This window comes from Geotrypetes seraphini, chromosome 12, assembly GCF_902459505.1.
Source record: "Geotrypetes seraphini chromosome 12, aGeoSer1.1, whole genome shotgun sequence".
NCBI lineage: Eukaryota > Metazoa > Chordata > Amphibia > Gymnophiona > Dermophiidae > Geotrypetes > Geotrypetes seraphini.
The window spans coordinates 56,712,218-56,734,791 of NC_047095.1; the positions used below are offsets into that span (position 1 = coordinate 56,712,218).

The following is a 22,574-nucleotide window of genomic DNA, read 5'->3' on the forward strand; positions in this document are numbered from 1 at the left end:
TGTTATTGATTGGATTTTTAATAAAAAGTCCTCAAAATTTAAAAAAAACCTTGAAAATGAATATATACATTTGAATTGTTACATTATCACAGACTTAAATATCCCACTTAACTGTTGGGAATTGCCCTGCAATTACAAAGAGAGTCCCTTAAATGTTGTTAACATCTTTCTTTAACTATCCTGCAAAAAGAAAGAATGCACCAGTCCTAATACCAATTCAAGACTACTCCCTTATAGTCATGGGTACCTCAAGATGCCCTACATAGTCTTTGCAGCTTGGCCAGTCCAGTGCAAATGGAAAAATCGGACCACCTCTAAGGTGCCCTAACATTGTAGCCTCAGGCAGGATAAAAGAGCATAAAACCCAGCTAACTAGTAAGTGTTTAAGAAGGCCCAGTCTTCTGCTGTGAGTCGTGCAGCATTCTGGGTTGCAAAGTCTGGACTCTTGTTTGCTTCTTGAGCTTCTTTAGGAAGACCCAGGTCCTTATTTTTCTGCAGTCCAGGATTTGGGTTAGCAGAAGCATCGTTTTGCAACACGAGATGGGAACTGTCTGCTGATCTTCTGTAAAACTGCAGCTTTGCAGAAGCCTTGAATTCAGCATCTGGTACTGTACGCTGGTCATGGGTGTCTGTGAACCGCTTTCTTTTTCCATCTTAAAAAAATTAAAAAAAAAATCAAAACACGCACAATTACCCATGGGTGTATGTTTGGTCTGGCATATCTTTTAATCTAATCTATAAATTTATATTCCATCAACCCCTTTGTAAAGGTTCAAAGCAGACTATAAAAATCAAGCTTTAGAGTAGAGAATGACACAGTGACAAAATTCATCACCGTCCCCGTCCCCGCGGATAACCGCAAGAAATAATCCCATGTCATTTTTTTGTGTCTATTTCAACCTCGGTCCTTCTACACCAGCATTCTTCAAAGCAAAGCTTGCGGGTCAGTGGTTGTGGCCATTCATACTCTGATTCTTATGTGATCCAAGGATAATGAAGCCATTGTGACATCACTGATGTGATTGGCTCTTAGGCACTGGTGGAATGAGGCATTATGACATCACAATATCTGCTCTGGATACCAGAGACTGTCATTCTGTAGTGTCTGTTTCAACCTCAGTCCTTCTACCCCAGCATTCTTTAACGCAAAGCTTGCGGGTCAGAGGTTGTGGCCATTCATACTCTGATTCTTCCCTCTCTCCTTAAAGAATGACATGAAGATGGTTTCCCGCGGTTATCCGCGGGGACGGGAACGGTGATGAATTTTGTCACCGTGTCATTCTCTACTTTAGAGTCCCTGTCCCTGTGGGATAACCCCAGGAAATCATCTTGTGTCATTCTTTAGTGTCTACCTCAAGGAAAATCTAAAAAAGCTTACGTGACAAAACTCCTATCCTTTCGAGCAGCTCACTTCAGTCGGGAACTATTCCCCATTATAGGGTCCTCTTCATCATATAAGCTTTCCAGGCGAGGATTGAAACAAATTCCTATTAGAGCACTAAACCGTGTGCCCTCTTTGCACATCTCGCAAGCCCCTCAAAACGCTGGAAACAGCTCTATGCTCAGACTCTTTCACTTCTTTCTACCAGCTCCCCTCTCCTCTCTACTTCCGCACTGATATCCAAAAACTGTTCTTCTACTCAAGTTCTTCTCGCTCCCTAATTGTATTTGCCTTGACCTTGTCTGATCCTATGTTACTTGTACTTTCATCCTCCTAGAGATCCTTCGTATTACGTTACCATTATTGTACTTGACTCTGACAGTGTCATCATCCTATGTTACTTGTATCCTCACCGCTCATGTATGGTCGTCTACCTAACTCATGTTAATCGCATCAAACTTCATGATGTATTGCGGTATGTAAATAAAATTTTATGTTATGTTACCAAGGATAACCTAATTCATCAGGTTACTTGCTAAATTTTGTTAGCATATTTAAAAAGCGTCTGCTGAAGTGTTCAGCTAGAAAGGCCTATGATATACAACAGAACAACAACAGTTTCTTTAAAAAAATGCAATTGTTATTAAATACAGAAAGCCTCCCTTGGTTTTTACAGAAGTCCTACCCCATTTGAGAATAATCATGGCTCCGATTGCTGAAGTCCACTACTTACAGAAATGTTGCGCCTCTGTCCTATGCTTCACTATGTCTTTGGGCTTTGCGTTTTCCCACCACTGAAGAACTACCTGGAGTAAATATGATATGTATAAGAAAATTAAATACTCTGGAAAAAAAACCTGTGAATGCAGAATGCTAAGCTGGGTTTTATTATTTAGGTTAGTTATACTGTGAATCTCAAAGGTAGTGTTTTTAATTATGCCAAATCACTGCTTCCTTCTCATACTTCCAGCTTACAAATGTCAACTCAGAATTTCTAATCTGAAAGTTGATAATTGAGCTGTTTATCTTTGTGTGTACAGCAATAAGATACAGTGGTACCTTGGAATCCGAACTTAATCCATTCCAGAACCCCGTTCGAGTTCCAAGACAATTTTTCCCATTGAAAATAATAGAAACTGGATTAATCCGTTCCTTGGTCCCACAAAATCAGACAGCAAGACCGGCAAAGTCAGCAAGATCAGGACCCCCACCGGCACAGACAGCAAGATTGGGACCCTCACCGGCACAGACAGCAAGATCGGCAATGGCAACTGCAAGCGGTGCTCAGCCCAAAGCTTCCCTCCCAGGCAGAAACAGGAAGCTGCGTCAAGAGGGGAAGCTTTGGGCTCAGCACTGACTGCAGTTCAGATTCCAAAGCATCATTCGGATTCCAGGGTAAAGATTAAGAAAAGAAACAGTTCGGATTCCAAGGTACCACTGTACAGCGATATGCTCCCCATGCAGGACAAAGCAGGTTACTTTTCTTCATTAGTTAAGTTTTGAAAGCCTTACACACCTGACCAGAATTTTCTTAAAACACAAACACAAACAGCAGAGACAACTGCCCATCAATGGCAGAAAGGATGTTTGAGGAAGCCAAATGTTCAGTGCAAAAGTCTTTATTGGTTAAAGTGAAATGTCTCAATGCGAGCTGTGTTTTGGCCTCAAAGCCTGCTTCAGGAGTCGCGTCATTCTTGATAGTGGATCACCTTTCCACTAAATGAAACAATGCACTTAAAGCGAAATACAATAATCACAAATTGCTCAGATGCAAAATGGCTGCCAGTACTTCAGAAACTACTGCTGTTTGTTTTTGTGCTTTTTTGCAGAGATATTTGTTCTTCTTATTTTTGTTAAGAATTTTCTTAATGCATACATCAAGTCAAGCATTCTTCCGAGCTTGGGGAAGATCTAGAGAAAATGGGTCTGGACAGGAAAGAAGATCTGAACTTCAGCACCTCAGAGAAGCAAAGAAATCCCCTTTAATAAGGATAAGCAAATGAGTACCTGTTCAGCCCAGCCCTTGGTACTGCAATCTGTATGATCAAATTCTTTTAAAGGCTCCTTAGAGTGAACTAGGCCCAGCCGAGTCTGGATTTTTAATACTGCCACCTTACTATCCTGTTTAAAAAAAAAAACACACTTGATCATTTTTATATTCTATGGTTGTTAAATACAGGCTGAGTCTCAGAATATATTATATTTTAGGCTAAACAGGGGTGTTTTCCATACAAAGACTGGGAATTGTGTCCTCAAAAGAAACCAAACATGCTAATACTTTTTGTATAGTGAGAGATTAGAGAAATTGGCCTCTTCTCCCTTGAAAAGAGGACATTGAGAAGGGACATGATCGAAACATTCAAGATAATGAAGGGAATAGACTTAGTAGATAAAAACAGGTTGTTCACCCTCTCCAAGGTAGAGAGAACGAGAGGGCACTCTCTAAAGTTAAAAGGGGATAGATTCCGTACAAATGTAAGGAAGTTCTTCTTCACCCAGAGAATGGTGGAGAGCTGGATCACTCTTCCGGAGGCTGTTGTAGGGGAAAACACCCTCCAGGGATTCAAGACAAAGTTAGTCAAGTCCCTGCAGAACTGGAATGTATGCAGGTAGGGCTGGTCTAGGTTAGGGCGCTGGTCTTTGACCTAGGGGCTGCCGCGGGAGCGGACTGCTGGACACGATGGACCATTGGTCTGACCCAGCATTGGCAATTCTTATGTTCTTAAATTTGACCCCTAAGAGAATAAAGCTGCAATATTCCATCTTACCTTCACACCTGTATCCGATATATCCAAACAATTAAGTTTGCTAAAGCAAAACAGGAATGTAAGTCCTCCATCAGTGATTTTAGGATTACCTAGACAAGAAAGACAGAGTTTTCAAATTTAACCTAGGAAACGTTTTCATTCTCACAGTATAAAAAGTAGAAGTGGGATGTCTCTCGTGATACACAAAAGCGAAGGCGTTAGTTTTTACTTTTGAAACCTGGAGTTACTCTCATAGGAGGGACGTTTTATTTGAGCTACCCATGTAAATGCATAGTGAAGTATCAATCTATTAAATATGTGTTTTCTTAACCTTCTCATTGAACTGAAAGGAATAAATTTAGTAGATAAAGACAGATTGTTCACCCTCTCCAAGGTAGGAAGAATGAGAGGGCACTCTCTAAAGTTGAAAGGGGATAGATTCCGTACAAATGTAAGGAAGTTCTTCTTCACCCAGAGAGTGGTAGAAAACTGGAACGCTCTTCCGGAGTCTGTTATAAGAGAAAACACCCTCCAGGGACTCAAGACAAAGTAGATAAAGACAAGTTGTTCACCCTCTCCAAGGTAGGGAGAACGAGAGGGCACTCTCTAAAGTTGAAAGGGGATAGACTGCGTACAAACGTAAGGAAGTTCTTCTTCACCCAGAGAGTGGTGGAGAACTGGAACGCTCTTCCGGAGTCTGTTATAAGAGAAAACACCCTCCAGGGACTCAAGACAAAGTAGATAAAGACAGGTTGTTCACCCTCTCCAAGGTAGGGAGAACGAGAGGGCACTCTCTAAAGTTGAAAGGGGATAGACTGCGTACAAACGTAAGGAAGTTCTTCTTCACCCAGAGAGTGGTGGAGAGCTGGAACGCTCTTCTGGAGGCTGTTATAGGGGAAAACACCCTCCAGGGACTCAAGACAAAGTAGATAAAGACAGGTTGTTCACCCTCTCCAAGGTAGGGAGAATGAGAGGGCACTCTCTAAAGTTGAAAGGGGATAGACTGCGTACAAACGTAAGGAAGTTCTTCTTCAACCAGAGAGTGGTGGAGAGCTGGAACGCTCTTCCGGAGTCTGTTATAAGAGAAAACACCCTCCAGGGACTCAAGACAAAGTAGATAAAGACAGGTTGTTCACCCTCTCCAAGGTAGGGAGAACGAGAGGGCACTCTCTAAAGTTGAAAGGGGATAGACTGCGTACAAACGTAAGGAAGTTCTTCTTCACCCAGAGAGTGGTGGAGAGCTGGAACGCTCTTCTGGAGGCTGTTATAGGGGAAAACACCCTCCAGGGACTCAAGACAAAGTAGATAAAGACAGGTTGTTCACCCTCTCCAAGGTAGGGAGAACGAGAGGGCACTCTCTAAAGTTGAAAGGGGATAGACTGCGTACAAACGTAAGGAAGTTCTTCTTCACCCAGAGAGTGGTGGAGAGCTGGAACGCTCTTCTGGAGGCTGTTATAGGGGAAAACACCCTCCAGGGACTCAAGACAAAGTAGATAAAGACAGGTTGTTCACCCTCTCCAAGGTAGGGAGAACGAGAGGGCACTCTCTAAAGTTGAAAGGGGATAGACTGCGTACAAACGTAAGGAAGTTCTTCTTCACCCAGAGAGTGGTGGAGAGCTGGAACGCTCTTCTGGAGGCTGTTATAGGGGAAAACACCCTCCAGGGACTCAAGACAAAGTAGATAAAGACAGATTGTTCACCCTCTCCAAGGTAGGGAGAACGAGAGGGCACTCTCTAAAGTTGAAAGGGGATAGACTGCGTACAAACGTAAGGAAGTTCTTCTTCACCCAGAGAGTGGTGGAGAGCTGGAACGCTCTTCCGGAGTCTGTTATAAGAGAAAACACCCTCCAGGGACTCAAGACAAAGTAGATAAAGACAGGTTGTTCACCCTCTCCAAGGTAGGGAGAACGAGAGGGCACTCTCTAAAGTTGAAAGGGGATAGACTGTGTACAAACGTAAGAAAGTTCTTCTTCACCCAGAGAGTGGTGGAGAGCTGGAACGCTCTTCTGGAGGCTGTTATAGGGGAAAACACTCTCCAGGGACTCAAGACAAAGTAGATAAAGACAGGTTGTTCACCCTCTCCAAGGTAGGGAGAACGAGAGGGCACTCTCTAAAGTTGAAAGGGGATAGACTGCGTACAAACGTAAGGAAGTTCTTCTTCACCCAGAGAGTGGTGGAGAGCTGGAACGCTCTTCCGGAGTCTGTTATAAGAGAAAACACCCTCCAGGGACTCAAGACAAAGTAGATAAAGACAGGTTGTTCACCCTCTCCAAGGTAGGGAGAACGAGAGGGCACTCTCTAAAGTTGAAAGGGGATAGACTGCGTACAAACGTAAGGAAGTTCTTCTTCACCCAGAGAGTGGTGGAGAGCTGGAACGCTCTTCTGGAGGCTGTTATAGGGGAAACACCCTCCAGGGACTCAAGACAAAGTAGATAAAGACAGGTTGTTCACCCTCTCCAAGGTAGGGAGAACGAGAGGACACTCTCTAAAGTTGAAAGGGGATAGATTGCGTACAAACATAAGGAAGTTCTTCTTCACCCAGAGAGTGGTGGAGAGCTGGAACGCTCTTCCGGAGTCTGTTGTAGGGGAAAACACTCTCCAGGAGTTCAAGACTAAGCTGTACAAGTTCCTGCTAAACTGGAACGTATGCAAGTGAGGCTGGACTCATTTAGAGCACTGGTCTTTGACCTGGGGGCCGCCGCGTGAGCGAACTGCTGGGCAGCATGGACCATTGGTCTGACCCAGCAGTGGCAATTCTTATGTTCTTATCCATGAAATGCCTTGAGGGAGTACGATTAAAAAGATTGGTGATCTCTGGAACCAGGCGCCAGTTGATTTCATTCCTTTTTGGTTTTCTAGTTTGGACTAGTAATACCTTTATGTTTCTGCTCTAAGTAATCTTGGATTCAAATTGTGAACTTAAGAATAATTAGTCAATAATGGTTGTTTATACATTTTTATTTTCCTGAAGTTTATTCAACTGTATCAATCTTTTCTGTACAAGATTTAATGCTTGATATAAATAATTAAAACTTGATAAATAAAATTTTTTTAAAAAAAAAAGTAGAAATGGGGGTTAAGAAAAGCTGCTTTGGTACAATGTGAACATTTTACTGTCTTATACCAGCAGGCCCTTTCTGAGTATGATTAATAAGTTGCAATATTTCTTGAATCCTGGAAGGTTATTTAATGAAAGACATATTTCAGTTCTGTGATTACTGAGTTCATATACATATTACAGATATACAAATATAAACCTGTACATCTTGGTTTAATGAATGTATCTAATACTTTGTTGTTATCAGCAGTTAAAAAAAAAAAGAGTCATCAGTTGTGACTAAATTAACTGATTAAGGGGCTCATTTTCAAAGCTTTTTTTTCCTACTTTGTGTGTCAAGTACTCTGAAAATGAGCCTCTCAATACAGAATACAGTACTCTCCCGATATTGTGGGGGTTCCGCAGCCGAGACAAAGGAGGGAGCATGCTGACGATGAGCTGCTGGGGATTAGGGGGAAGCAGGGGGAAATGGGTAGCGCTTGGGCATGCCCAGTGGGGCCCGGGCACTGCACGTGCTCAGAAAAAAAAAAAAAAAAAAATCCCTCTGAGCTATTGGAGAGCTTATCCGCAAATTGGGAGCTGTTGGGAAAACACTCGCTCTTCCGGTGCTGCCTATCTCTTTTTAACCCCACAACCGCTACCGATGTCATGGAAGGAGTGGGGCCTCATAATGTCCCAGTTAAGGCAGCAGATAGCAATTGAGAGGAGGCAACGGAGATGACACCAGCAGGGAAACCATTCAGTACACCAGTCCAGGGCAGAATACCAACCGCTAGTCACTGCCACCAGCGCTGCCTGTCTCCTCTTAGACCCTTTTATTACTCCTCGGCCATCTAGAGCAGTGGTTCCCAACCCTGTCCTGAAGGACCACCAGGCCAGTTGGGTTTTCAGGATAGCCCTAATGAATATGCATGAGAGAGATCTGCATATAATGGAGGCTCCAGGGATGCAAATCTACTCCATGCATATTCATTAGGGCTATCCTGAAAACCCGACTGGCCTGGTGGTCCTCCAGGACAGGGTTGAGAACCTCTGTTCTAGCGGTCCAACTGATTATTTTCCTGGCTTCTTGCTTTTAATATACCTAAAAGAGGTTTTACTGTGTGTTTTTGCTTCCAGCGCAATATTCTTTTCAAGGTCTCTCTTTGCCTTCCTTATTAACACCTTGCATTTGACATGTCATTCCTTGTGTGGTTTACAATTATTTTCAGTCTAAACTAAACTAAACTAAACTAAACTAAACCTTAAGTTTGTATACCGCATCATCTCCACAGAAGTAGAGCTCGACACGGTTTACAGGAGTTACAAAAGAAAGGAGTTACAATGGGAAAGAAGAAGAGCTTGGCAATAAGGGGAGAGAGAAGAGGTTAGGTGTAGAGGAGAGGGAGGGAGTGGTTACATTTTGGAGAAAAGCCAAGTTTTCAAATGTTTTCTGAAGTGTTGGAGGGAGGTCGCGCTCCGGAGAGGGGCGGATAAGCTGTTCCACAGCTCGGTGATCTTGAAGAGGAGGGATGTTCCAAGTTTACCTGTATGGGAAATGCCTTTTAAAGAGGGGAATGATAGTATGAATTTCTGAGAGGATCTGGTGGAGTTGGGATTTGCGGAGAGCCAGGATAGTGGAAACAGGGGAGGAAGGATACCGTGTAATGACTTGAAGGTTAGGCAGGCGCATTTGTAGTGGGCCCTGAGGAAAACTGGGAGCCAGTGAAGCTTAGATAGAAGTGGGGAGACGTGGTCAAATTTGCTTTTTGCAAAAATTAATTTAGCCGCGGTATTCTGAATCCGCTGGAGTCTGAGAAGACTTTTCTTTGTTAGGCTTAGGTAGATGGAGTTGCAGTAATCCAGTCTAGAAAGAATAATGGATTGAACGAGGATAGCGAAGTGTTGTTGGTGGAAGCAGGATCTGACTTTTCTTAGCATGTGAAGGTTGAAAAAGCATTTTTTTACTAAGGAGTTGAGGTGATCGTTGAAGGACAGTGTAGAGTCCAAGATGATTCCCAGAACTTTGCTTGAGTGTTCAAGCGGCAGGTTGGTGCCTGAGGATAGTGGGATGAGGGTGGGCAGCTGATCTAATTTTGGGCCTAGCCAAAGGAGTTTTGTTTTGGTCTCATTGAGTTTCATTTGAACGGTGAGAGCCCAGGATTGGAGGTTCGTTATACAAGAAGAGATGTTATCAGCGAGGTTGGTGAGGTTGGAGTCGGTCTCGAGGAGGACCTTCTTCCACTTTCTGAAGGATTCTCTTTTAGCTCTAATAGCTTCCTTTACCTAACTTGTTAACCAAGCCAGCTGCCGTTTGGTCTTGCTTCCTCCTTTTTTAATACAAAACCAGAAAAAATCATGAGTAAAAGATCAAAATGTAGGTCCGGGAAAACAAACAGGCAGATGATCCTCAAGATCCAAGATGGGGGGGGGGGGGGAAAAACCAAGCCAGTTGTGAATAAATTCTGAATATGGATTTCTCTCAAAGTTCAAAGCATAAAAAACACTAAAAACCCGAAGTGGCCATGTTTCGCCCTCCTAAGGGCTGCATCAGGGGCTAAGAAGAACCATGAATCAATACATAAATATGTTAATTTAAATCATAAAACTATGGGCTCCTTTTACAAAGGTGCGATAGCGTTTTTAGTGCACGCACAAGATTAGCTCACGCTATAGCGCGTGCTAGCTGAAAAATTACCGCCTGCTTATAAGGAGGCGGTAGCAGCTAGCGTGCTCTAAAACCGCTACCCCACCTTTGTAAAAGGATCCCTATGTGTAAAATATACAAATACACTACAGACATACAAAATGACTAAAGGACCCCTTTTACAAAGCCACGGCAGTGTTGAGGCCACGGTAAAAGCACTGAAACTCATTCAACCTCTATGGGCTTTGGTGAATGTACTGCAGCAGCATCACTACCGTGGCTTTGTAAAAGAGGCCCTAAGAGTCAAAAAGCCAAGTCATATAAGGCATACATATGAGGGTCATTTCATAAATAATGCACACTATTTTTTTTAATTTACATGGGGGGTTTTTCCAAGTATTTCTTTACAATCCTTCAATATAGTCTCCCTGCTTTGCAATGACTGAGTCCCAATGTCCGGGAAGCTTCATTATTCCATCCAAGACACCATTTTTGTTCAGTTGCCGAAAGCTGTTCCAGAGATGCAAAACGATGTCCACGCATAGGTTGTTTCAACTTTGTTAAAAGGTCGAAGTCTGGTGGATTCATGTCTGGACTGTAAGGAGCGTAGTTTTTCAATGACGACATTCCCTACGTGCGGGCGAGCGTTGTCGTGAAGAATGAGTGGCCCAGCCATGAGCAACTGAGGTCGAGTTTTGTGCATTTTTCGCAAAACAAATCACAATAATACACTGCTGTGACACTTCTTCCACGTGGAACTTTGTCTGTAATGATGATGCCTTCATGATCATAAGCAAAAATCATCATTTGTTTGACTTTTGATTGAGCTTGTCAAAATTTTTTGGCCATAGGGAAGAAGGAGCTCTTCACTCGTCATTGAAAAACTACGCCAATACGGCTGGGAGGCGTTACCTCATGCGCCCTACATTCCAGACAGGAGTCCCACCAGATTTTGACCTTTTTCCAAAGTTGAAACAACCTATGTGTGGACATCGTTTTGCATCTCTGGAAGAGCTTTCTTCCGCCGGTACCCGAGCCATTCAGCAACTGAACAAAAATGGTGTCTTGGATGGAATAATGAAGCTTCCCAGATGTTGGGACTCGGTCACTTCAAAGCAGGGACACTAAATTGAAGGATTGTAAAGAAATACTTGGGAAAAAGAAAGAAACGTGTAAATTTAAAAAAAGTGTGCATTATTTATGAAATGACCCTCGTATATCAAAATCATAAATAAAAACAGGCATATTAATCTAAGGACATAAATCATACATAAGAGGTGAAATATATCCAAAAGTTAGGATTCCAAAATGTCTCCCCTTTGATGGAAGCTAACCAGTTAAAAATCCTCTTTCAGACTAGCACTTTGACATATGGTACTGCTATACTTACAAGACAAATCTAACACTTCTAGTTGTTGAAGACCCTGCTTCATCACTCGCACCGGTGCTGTCATTTTACGAAGACCTGCATTTGATAAACAGTTATCCTTCAAGTGGAGCTGAATCAGACTACAATTGGGGATAAAAAAAAAACCAAAACAAAAACTTGATCAAAGAATTTAAGAATACTATGGGCTCCTTTTAAGTTTATTCAAGTTTCAAGTTTATTAGGATTTTATATACCTCCTATCGAGGTTATCTAAGCGGTTTTTACAATCAGGTACTCAAGCATTTTCCCTATCTGTCCCGGTGGGCTCACAATCTATCTAACGTACCTGGGGCAATGGGGGGATTAAGTGACTTGCCCAGGGTCACAAGGAGCAGCGCGGGGTTTGAACCCACAACCCCAGGGTGCTGAGGCTGTAGAGCCAACCACCGCGCCACACACTCCTCCCACACACTCCTTTTACTAAGCTGTGTTAGGACTTTAATGCATGGAATAGCGCGTGCTACAATGACGCTAATACCAGCATTGAGCTTGCGTTAGTTCTAGCCGTGTAGCGTGGGGTTAGCATGCACTAATCTGCTGCGTGCGCTAAAAACGCCGGCACACTTTAGTAAAAGGAGCCCCATAAATACACATTATAGCTGGTATAATTAATCAGACGCTTTACCAAAAAGAAACCAACAGGAACTGCAGTAAAAGATGCAAGGCAAAAAAAACCCCAAAGCGAAACTGCAGAAAATGTACACGGTGCAGGAATTGATTCAATAATAAAAGACATAAAAACATGTACATCATTAAAATAATTGTATCCTCTCCTAATATTACCCACTGGGAGTTACAATTGAAGATTGTCCTGCGACTTTATATTTCCCCGGAGCGAGCATCCCGGATGGGAATTACTGCACACCATTCTTGTCCGAAATGCGAGCGGGCTCATGCTTCTCTGGGTCAAATGCTCTGGACCTGCCCCAAAATTCTACAGTTTTGGAAACGTCTAGGACACTATACCACATTACTTTGGGGTAGGCGATGGCTCCCGCAGCCGAGAGCATTGTTTGGCTATTATAATATTGCCACGCCAAAACTTAAAGGGATGTCAACCTTTGTGACCAGAGTGCTACTGTTGGGGAAAAAAAGCAATACTCACGAACTGGTTGTCCCGGGATCCCCCTTCTTATGCTCAATGGAGATCCTTGATGATTATACATGCTACGTTGGAGCGGAGACTGGTGGGAGACCTGGACCGAGGTGACCCACGCATGCGGAGGCTAAGCTGGTGTTCCCTGATGAAGACCTTGTTAACCCGTATCCCTCAATGTGATTTGCAAGAAGGAGTGCATCCAACTTGCTCTTGAATCCCGGAATGGTGGTCTCCGTCACAACCTCCTCTGGGAGAGCATTCCAAGCGTCCACCACTCACTGTGTGAAACAGAACTGTGGTGGACGCTTGGAATGCTCTCCCGGAGGAGGTTGGGAATGCACCCAAATCTGGACACCATATTTAGAACTAGAAGGATAATGTTTACGTTATAGATGAAAAGAACAGGGAAGAAAATCTTTAAAGTTCTATGCTTACTACCTTGTAATAAAACCCTCGGACTAGCAACATGGATTTCCCATTCTAGCCCTTACCCGGACAAAGTGGCGACATGCTCTAGAAGTTCGTGGGCATCTCCAAGTCCGCAGCAAGACAGGTCCAAATGTGTGAGTTCTCGGAAGGACTTTATCTCTTCCAGTTTTTCAGAAATCACAAGATGCCTATAAAAAATGAAATTAATCATCACTATGTTGGAAATTGTGGAGGATGGGGAGTGGGGTGCTCACAGATGGGGGGGGGGGCTTTGTATTGTTTATGTGTGAAGCAGTGATGTTTCTATTACTTGCTCTTTATTATAAATAAAGAATTACAAAAAAAAAAAGTTAATAAGCAACACTGCATTGAATAGTCAGACTACTGTATTCTGCATTTCCATTGCATGCAAATTTCTCTCATGCATATTCAGTGTGGATATGCAGAAAACCTGACTGGCTGAGATTTCCGTAGGAGAGGTTTGGGAGACACTGGTGGAAGAACTCATCAAAAATGGTAAAGGAACAAATTATAAATTTTAGGTGCGGTATGCAGTTTTTATTTAAAATAAATTATGCCTTTTGTAATATCAGATAGAAATCTGAAAGGCTGCAACTTTACAAATATGCCAGCATTAAAATTATGAGAAAGAAGTTGTAGAACGTGATTTGATAATGGTTCCTGATTTTTTGGGTCTTCAGAGTAGGGCTGTACCAAATATTCAAATTCAATTCGATTCAGCCCTGAATATGAGCTGAAAAGGTCTCAGCCCAACCAAGAAGGGAATGACACGGAGACATGCAACATACACAAGTTAATCCACATAGTCACCCCTAAGTTCAACACACTTAGCACATCTTATCTGAAGTTCCTGTAGCCCTTCAAAAAAATACTCTGATGTCTGGTCAATGAAATAGTGTTACACTGTTGCAATCACCTCCGAATCACTCGAAAATTGTTGCCCTTTCAAACTCATTTTAAGGTTTGGAAACAGAAAATATTCAGATGGAGCAAGATCTGGTAAGTAGGGTGGATGGTGTATGCACTGAAACCCCAACTGCGTCAAAACATCCTTCGTTTTGCCAGTCTTGTGAGCAGGTGCATTGTCTTGCAAAAAGAGAACTCCTTTCCCAAACTTCCCTCTCCTTTTTTCTTTCAATGCCTCATTTAATTTCCCAAAAGAACATGCAGCGTTTACAATTGATGCAAAATGCAGCGGTCAAACTGATCTTTGGGCTGAGGAAGTTTGACCACGTGACACCCTACTACCGGCAGCTGCATTGGCTGCCAATGGAGGCACGTGTAAAGTTTAAATTTGCCTGCTTCTGCTTCAAAGCACTACACGGACTTGCCCCTAAATATATAACTGACCTTTTCGTCTTCTCAGCCAACAGACACAAGAGAAGCTCACATTCCAACTTCGTTTCCCCCCCCAGTGAGAGGTTGTAAACTGAAAAAACACCATGAACATCTTCACTCGCACCAAGCAGCATCATGGGGTAAAGACCTAGAACAATTGCTTTCGCCCACTACTTATGAGGAATTTAGGAAACATCTGAAAACACACCTACCTGTTCCTAAAGTATCTAGACAACTGATCCTCTCTTCTCTCTCCCCTCTATAGCGATTAACTTGTTCTATTGATCACTCTCTCCTCAAAAATGGATTTCCTGTCCTATTAACCCTCTTTCTTCCTCCCCTCTTAAAGTCAATCAATTTGTACCTTTGCTTAATCTTTGTAAACCGCATAGAACTTCATGGTATTGCGGTATATAAGCTGTTATTATTATTATTTAATTGGCACAGACCAAAAAGGCAGAAGAAAGTCAAGGGTTCTGAGAGTGGTTCACTGATAATAGACAACCTGAAAGCATTAACGCAAATGTGAATAAGTTAAATTTGTAAGCAAAAGGTGGTATCCTCAGAATGAGAGGTCAGCGAAAGGAGAAAATCTCCAGCGCTTTACACAACTGGTCAAAGGTGAACAAACCTCTGCCCGCACACCATCATAGGATACCTCCCGTGTGCTAACAAAAATAGTGAAATACCTCAGTGAAAGCTCCACAGTGAGAACTAATAATCACACAGATTAAGTCAATCAACAGAACCACTCTGAGAACCCCCCAGCCAACTCCCCCAATGACCCTACACTTAGCTGAAAAGTGTGTATCCAAAGGTCTTGTTGCCGAGTACGGGGTAACACAATCATTCGGAAGCCCCTGGAGGCGGGTTCAACCAGGCTCGGTTTCCGAAGTTCAATATCCCTTCATCAGGAACCCATCATTGCTAGGTGGTAACCAAAGAGCAGGGAGGGAGGAGCTCTTCTGACACAGATTAAGGGCTCCTTTTACAAAGGCGCGCTAGTGGTTTTAGCGCTCCGCACGCTAGCTGCTACCACCTCCTTTTAAGCAGGCGGTAATTTTTCGGCTAGCACACACTAATCTTGTGTGCGCGCTAAAAACGCTAGCGCACCTTAGTAAAAGGAGCTCTAAATATTGGTTTCAAACAAAAAAAAAAAAACAACAAATTTTTAAATATAAGATTTATAATTTAACTAAAAAACTATTTAAAACTATTTAAGAAACTATTATAGAGCATTCTGGACCCCTGTTCGGTTACAAAAATTGGATAGCTCTAAGTCTAATAGATGTTGGCACTGTCATCTCGAAGCAGGGACTTTAGATTATTTATTTTTCTATTGTCCATTTATTATGAATTTTTGGAAATCAATTTGGGACCAAATTAACTGTTTATTAGAAAACCCAGTGGCATTATCATATGATACTGCAAAAAGTCAGATTTCTACAAATAATAACAAATTATTACTCATAATGACTGGTGTTGCCATTCAAGATAACGTATAATTGGAAAACTTGGAGTAGATTAAATTATAATTTCTGGTGGAACTCCTTATGTCATATTTATAAAATGGAGAGAGTTACTGCAATACAGCGGGGTTGTTTCAGGAAATTTCAAGATGTTTGGGAGCCATTAACAAAGTATTGTACTGAATAGATGACATTGTTTCCTTTAAATTTACGAGTTCAATGGTAAGGGGGGGAGGGGGGAGTTTTATAATCACATATTGTATATGATATTTGATTATAGATTAGGAATGGGTGGGAGGGATGGGTGATAAGGATATATTATTTGAATCATTGATGATTATTAAGTGATATATTTATTGTTAATGTGTTTGGACATATTGTCACACTTATTGTAAGTCTGCAAATGAATAAAGAACATTAAAAAAAAAAAGAAACTTTATATATGAAGTTTGATTTTGAAAAGTTTAAAAAATTTGGGATAAAAATATGTTATTTAATGTACTATGTAAGGGTAGTTAGAAAAATGAAGGAGCTGTCGATGAAAGAGAACCATTACCACTAAAAATCAGGGGTGAAAGCTTATATGATCCCCTTTTGTGGTATTCTGAGACTATTTCCTTCATTTAATGATAGACATCTTCACTAATTTGCCTTGAGTTGATCTTATGTTAATGTGGTGAATTATTTTTCATATTCATCTTTGGATTATATACCCAACATGTCTCCTAGATATCTAGAGTGATTCTTTTAGCCAATATTCGCCGACACCTTTTGAGGCCTCCCAGAACTTGCGGCATCTTCGGTCTCAAAATCTCCACTTCTTCACTGTGGGCATTTCATTTGTCACTCAATGTTTCATCATACATTCATGGGTTTCCTTTGGAGTTTTCTTCTGCAAGAATAGGAACTTCATGACGGCTCGGAGTTGCACACTTGAAAATTCCACACTTTTTGTTGACTTGGTTCAATCAATGATCTGAAACAATGTCTAAACATTTACGATTCTGAAAATTGGCACTTTTCAAAATAAAATAACACTCTTTTTGGCTACAGTGGCAAAATAACACTCAGAATTTAGAAAGTTGGTTGGGTTGAGAACTTTTCAGCACCCACGGCATACATTATTTGTATTCTGTCAAATAATAATTTAAATACAAATAACCCAGGGCTCTACTGTGCTAAATCCTACTGAAATAAACAGATGGAGGGGCATAATAAAAAAAAACGCCTAAGTCTCCTTTTGGACTAGGCCCTAAACGCTGAAAGTAGAAGCAAGGCTTGGAACCCGTCCGTCCGGCCAATGGATTTTAGGTAAGGGGGGGGTGTCGAGGGTGGGAGGTGGGGTGTTGCTGGGTGGGGGGGTGTCACGGGGTTCAGGGGGCTGATCAGAGGTTCGGGGAGGCGGTCATGGGGGGGTTCGACATGGGCAGGAGGGGTTGGACTCCCTCCTGCCCAGATCCAATCAGGGATGGGGAGTTGCATCGGGACAAGAGGGGTTGGGTTCCCTCCTGCCTGTATTTTAATGGGGGTGGGGGGGGTCGCGTCTCGGCTGGAGAGATTGGCTATCTCTCATGCCTCGATAGGGATCCCACGAACTGCTGCCAACCATGGCACTTCGGGGGGAGGATCGCGGCAGGGGAGATAAGGCATCTCTCCTGCCACGATCGTTACGGTGGGGGGTGGGCAGGTTGCCGGGGCCGCTGAGCTGATCGCGGTCTAGGTCAAAATGGTGATGGGATAATCACGCGCCAGACGCCAGCGCGCCGACAATTCGGCAGAAGACAGAAGCGCGCGGGGGAAAAAATAATTTTTAAAGAGCTCCGACTGGGGATTTGGGGTGGCAATCCCACCACTTTATTGGTTAGTGTTTGCGCTGCCGTTGCGGGAGGGGTGTGGGGGGTGAAACCCCCCACATTATAGAGAAAATGGAACTTTTCCCGAAAAAAATCAGAAAAGTTCCGTTTTCGCTATAATGGAGGTTTCCAACCCCCCGAGCCCCCCTCCAACAGCAGCGCGAACACTAACCAATAAAGTGTGGGGGTTGCCACCCCAAACCTCCCATCGGAGCTCTTTAAAAATTATTTTCCCCCCGTGCGCTTCTGTCTTGCGCCGAATTGTCGGCGCTGGATTATCAGCGCGCTGACGTCTTGCGCTCCACTGTCTATGAACCGTCAAAACATATAAGTGCGGACTAGGCAACCTGTTAACACTTTTGGTTATACCTGCTGTACGACTATGTCTAGGTAGGCCCACCTCCCACCCTTTCCCCTCCTCTAAAAACGCCTCTTTTCGCTCTATGCGTTTAGAGGCAGGAGAAAGGCCTAAGCTGGTTTTAGATATGTCTAAAACCAGCTTTGATTAAAGGTACTTGGACGATCTGGCTTTTTGATCGTCCAAGTACCGATTTAGGCCACTTTTTAGACTTTTTTTTTTTTTTTAATTATGAGCTCCTTGATGTCTGCTTTCACGTTGCTTCTTTTAATATTTGTTATGTTAAAGTTCAATGCCCATTATTCATATTCAGCCAAATAGGGGGGGAATTCTATAAAATATGCTATTCACTATAGCTCTTTAATACAGCAAGCAATGAGAATCCCTTGCAAAACTGAAGTGAACATACCTACTATGTAAGCATAATGAAGAAAGCACCAGACTTCCATAAGCTGCTGTGAATTTTTGCAACGACTTAAGTCCTGTAACAGGTTCCGAGAACTTCTGCCTCACTTCTGCTGCAGTAAAGAGCATTTCAGCAATCTGCTCGGGAAAACCCATCAGTGAATCAACATCAGAAACATTGTCAGAAATGAACCCCAACACCAGGTTAAAAAGGGACTTTGCAGAGTATCTAAGACTCCCCTCTCTTGTATATGTGAAGATGAAATGATCCTTTTTCCCAGGGCCTGAAGTCTCATCTCCGCTGTTCAGGCACAAGGCCACAGAGAACCCTTTTGTGAACAGCCTACATGGTCTTGGCTTATGAGCAGCATTGTTTGCACAATATGAACCTTTGGTTACCCGATGAAGTTTTCCATTTTCACATATATATACTGGTCCTGCATCCAAAGGATCTTCTGAGTTAAGGTGACAAGTCATTCTTTTTCCACTGTAAAAGAACAATCAAGATCAATGTTTATTAAAGTCCAATTCTTGGTCAAGAAAAGGGAAGGGGGGATGACTTTGGTGACATCGTACAGATGCCCACAACAAAATTAATACTGTATGGGCCATTTGGCCTTTATCTGCCATCATGTTTCTTCGTTTCTGTTTTCAAATATTTGCAATACACTGAAAACAGACAAAGTTAAAGACATTGATTTATGGTATAAAGTTTATATGAAACAAAAGTAATCTTCTTAGTCAATTAATATGCTCATACAATCCCACATTCATGCCATATCTTGATTCTAAACCTATTCATACTTTTATAACAACCGACCAACAGGGCCCCTTTTATCACCACCCTCCGTTAAAAGAAATATTGTTGGGTATTATAAAAGGGGCACAAAGAAATTTTTAGTGGTCCAAATGTCAATGGACTAAGGCCTCCTTTTATCAAGTCATATTAGGGGTTTTATTTTTTTTTAATCGCTGGCCACTGCGGTAAACTCTGACGCTCAGAGGAATTCTGTGAGTGTCGGAGCTTTTACCGCAGCAGCCAGCGATAAAAACTCCTAATGCGGCTTGATAAAAGGTGGCCTACATAGATAAAGAGCCACAAATGACTCAGATATCATGAAAAGACAATGTATAAAATAATAAACACTTTCAATAATGGTTGATGCTGTGATGTCCTATAATGTGATATAAGGACAGCATAGGCTATTAAATAACTCAAAATGAAGGAAAAAGCCTCAGAAAAGGGCCCTCCCACCTCCACTGAAGTGGTTTGTTAAAGGTGGTTAAGCGGTCACCTCACTGACAAAAAACCTTCAATGTAATAAAAGCCTTATGCTATACTTCACTAATGAAAAACAAAGATAGAAGAAAAACTTTTCAACTTATCTTCAGCTAATCGGTACACCAACGGTGGCCAGCGTTTCACAAATTAACTGCCTCAGGGTGTATCCCGACCGATCAGACTGTTTTTGGCGTCCCATTTGAGAGAGGTCTGATCGGTCGGGATACACCCTGAGGCAGCTGATTTGTCAAGCCGTAAGAGCAAAGTGACCCAGATCCTCCATGGCTACAGGGCCCTGAGTGAGAAGGTCGGGATACACCCTGAGGCAGCTGATTTGTCAAGCCTTAAGAGCAAAGTGACCCAGATCTTCCATGGCTACAGGGCCCTGAGTGAGAAGGTCCGGATAGACGCTAGGGGCAGACTGCATCCCACCCGCAGCTGCATCAGATCTGCATACCACAGTCTTGGAGGTCAGTCGGGTGCCACCAGAATAACGTGATGAGGATGAGTCGCAATTCTCTGAAGGACCTGGCCAATCAGTGGCCAAGCTGGAAATACATGCATGAGAACATCCAGAGGCCAAGGTTGTACTAGAGCATTGACTCCCTCACTTCCGGGCTCGGATCTGTGACTGAAGAAGAGTGTCGCCTTCTTGTTTCATACCATAGCCATAAGGTCGAAGCGGGGCTGCCACCAGTGCCTCACGATCACCCGAAATGCTTGCTGCGATAGGGTCCACTCGCCTGGATCCAGAGTCTCTCAGCTGAGGAAGTCTGCTTGAATGTAGTCTACTCTGGTCACATGTGTTGCCGTCAGCACCAGGAGATGACGTTTCGCTCAAAGGAAGAGAAGTCGAGCCTCCTGAACCAAGGGAGAGCTCTTGGTTCCTCCCTGATTGATATAGGCCACTGCCATCGCATTTTTGGAGAAGACCCACCTTCTGTCCCTCCAGAGTTCCCCGTAATTCTTTCAAGGCTAGATGAATGGCCCGGAGCTCCAGCCGGTTGATCAACCACTTCCTCTGTGACGGAGTCCAACAGCCCTGAAGGGGACAACTATCGTAGTGAGCCTCTCAGCCACGAAGACTGGCATCCGTGGCTCTTACAATCAAGGAGGCAAGCCTGGTCCTTATTCAAAGACACGGTAAATAAGGCGCAAAACCTGTATATACCCAGATTTAGAAAAGGATGCAAAAAGAATCAAACGACAGACCCGGCATGGATGACCAATGAAGTAAAGAAAGTGATAGGAGACAAGAAGAAATCATTTCGGAAGTGGCAAAAGGACAAAACCGAAGAAAATTGAAAAGAGCACAGGAAGCAACAAAAAGAATGTCACCGAGTGGTCAGAAAAGCAAAGAAAGAATACGAAGAGAGACTAGCCAAGGAAGCACAAAATTTTAAACCATTCTTCCGATATGTGAAAGGAAAGCAGCCGGCGAGGGAGGAGGTGGGACCTCTAGATGAGGGAGACAGGAAGGGAGTGGTGAAGGAGGAAAAAGAGGTGGCTGACAGACTAAACATGTTCTTCTCGTCGGTCTTTACAAGAGAAGACACATCCAATGTGCCGGAACCGGAAAATGACAGACTAAACATGTTCTTCTCGTCGGTCTTTACAAGAGAAGACACATCCAATGTGCCGGAACCGGAAAATATCTTTAAGGGGGATCAAGAGGGAAAATGATCATGCATGGAGGTAAGCCTCGCAAACGTACTCAAGCAGATAGATAGATTAAAAACTGACAAATCTCCAGGCCCAGACAGAATCCACCCAAGAATACTGAAAGAGCTAAGAGACGAAACAGCAGAGTTACTACGGCAGATTTGTAACCTATCCTTGAGAACAGGGGTAATCCCGGAGGACTGGAGGATAGCAAATGTTACACCTATTTTCAAACAAGAATCGAGAGGCGACCCAGGGAACTACAGGCCGGTGAGCTTAACCTCAGTTCCGGGGAAAATGGCCGAATCATTGATCAAGGAAAGTATCAATGAGCATTTAGAAAAAAATAATCTGATGAGAACAAGCCAGCATGGTTTCTGTAAAGGAAGATCATGCCAAACGAACCTACTTCATTTCTTTGAGGGGATAAGTGAACAATTGGACAAGGGTGACCCCATAGACATCGTATATCTGGATTTCCAAAACGCCTTCAACAAGGTACCTCATGAGCGCCTACTAAGAAAACTGTGGAGCCATGGGGTGGTAGGGGACATGCACAGATGGATCAGGAATTGGCTGGCGGATAGGAAACAGAGGGTAGGAGTAAAGGAACACTACTCTGACTGGAAAGGGGTCACAAGTGGTGTTCCACAGGGGTCAGTGTTGGAACTGCTGCTGTTCAATATATTCATAAATGACCTGGAAACAGGGACAAAGTGCGAAGTTATAAAATTCGCGGATGACACAAAACTCTCCAGTAGGGTCAGAACTTTTGAGGAATGCAAAGATCTACAAAGAGACCTGATCAAACTGAGCGAGTGGGCAGAAAGATGGCAGATGAGCTTCAATGTTGAGAAATGTAAAGTCTTGCATATAGGGAAAGGAAATCCGATGTACAGCTATACGATGGGAGGCAACCTAGAAAAAGAAGGCAACCTAGAAAAAGACTTAGGGGTGTTGGTGGACAAAACAATGAAGCCGGCGGGAACAGAATGTTGGGCATTATCAAAAAGGGTATCACTACCAGAACGAAGGAAGTTATCCTACCACTGTATCGAATGATGGTGTGCCTGTATCTGGAGTACTGTGTCCAATACTGGTCGCCGTATCTTAAGAAGGATATGGTGATACTCGAGAGGGTCCAGAGAAGAGCGACTAGGATGATAAAGGGCATGGAAAACCTTTCATATGCTGAAAGGCTGGAGAAGCTGGGGCTCTTTACCCTGGAAAAGTGGAGACATAGAGGGGACATGATAAGAGACTTATAAAATCATGAAAGGCATAGAGAAGGTGGAGAGAGACAGATTCTTCAGACTAGCGGGGACAACAAAAACAAGAGGGCATTCAGAAAAATTGAAAGGAGACAGTTTCAAAACGAATGCTAGGAAGTTCTTCTTTACTCAGAGGGTGGTGGACA

General features: G+C 43.0%; 1 protein-coding gene across 3 annotated transcripts in view; it reads right to left on the reverse strand.

Moving 5' to 3' along the window:
* The window catches only part of LRRC42 (leucine rich repeat containing 42), a 25,788-nt gene continuing 3,214 nt past the window's right edge, over nucleotides 1-22,574 (reverse strand). For all 3 annotated transcript variants that reach the window (XM_033916559.1, XM_033916558.1, XM_033916557.1), the window contains exons 2-8: nucleotides 18,218-18,700; nucleotides 12,832-12,957; nucleotides 11,203-11,321; nucleotides 4,150-4,238; nucleotides 3,389-3,502; nucleotides 2,115-2,187; nucleotides 1-653 (exon numbers count right to left, since the gene is read on the reverse strand). In XM_033916559.1, coding sequence (XP_033772450.1) covers nucleotides 373-653; nucleotides 2,115-2,187; nucleotides 3,389-3,502; nucleotides 4,150-4,238; nucleotides 11,203-11,321; nucleotides 12,832-12,957; nucleotides 18,218-18,690 — 1,275 coding nt within the window. In that variant the 5' untranslated portion in view covers nucleotides 18,691-18,700 and the 3' untranslated portion in view covers nucleotides 1-372. The remainder of the gene's footprint in view (nucleotides 654-2,114; nucleotides 2,188-3,388; nucleotides 3,503-4,149; nucleotides 4,239-11,202; nucleotides 11,322-12,831; nucleotides 12,958-18,217; nucleotides 18,701-22,574) is intronic.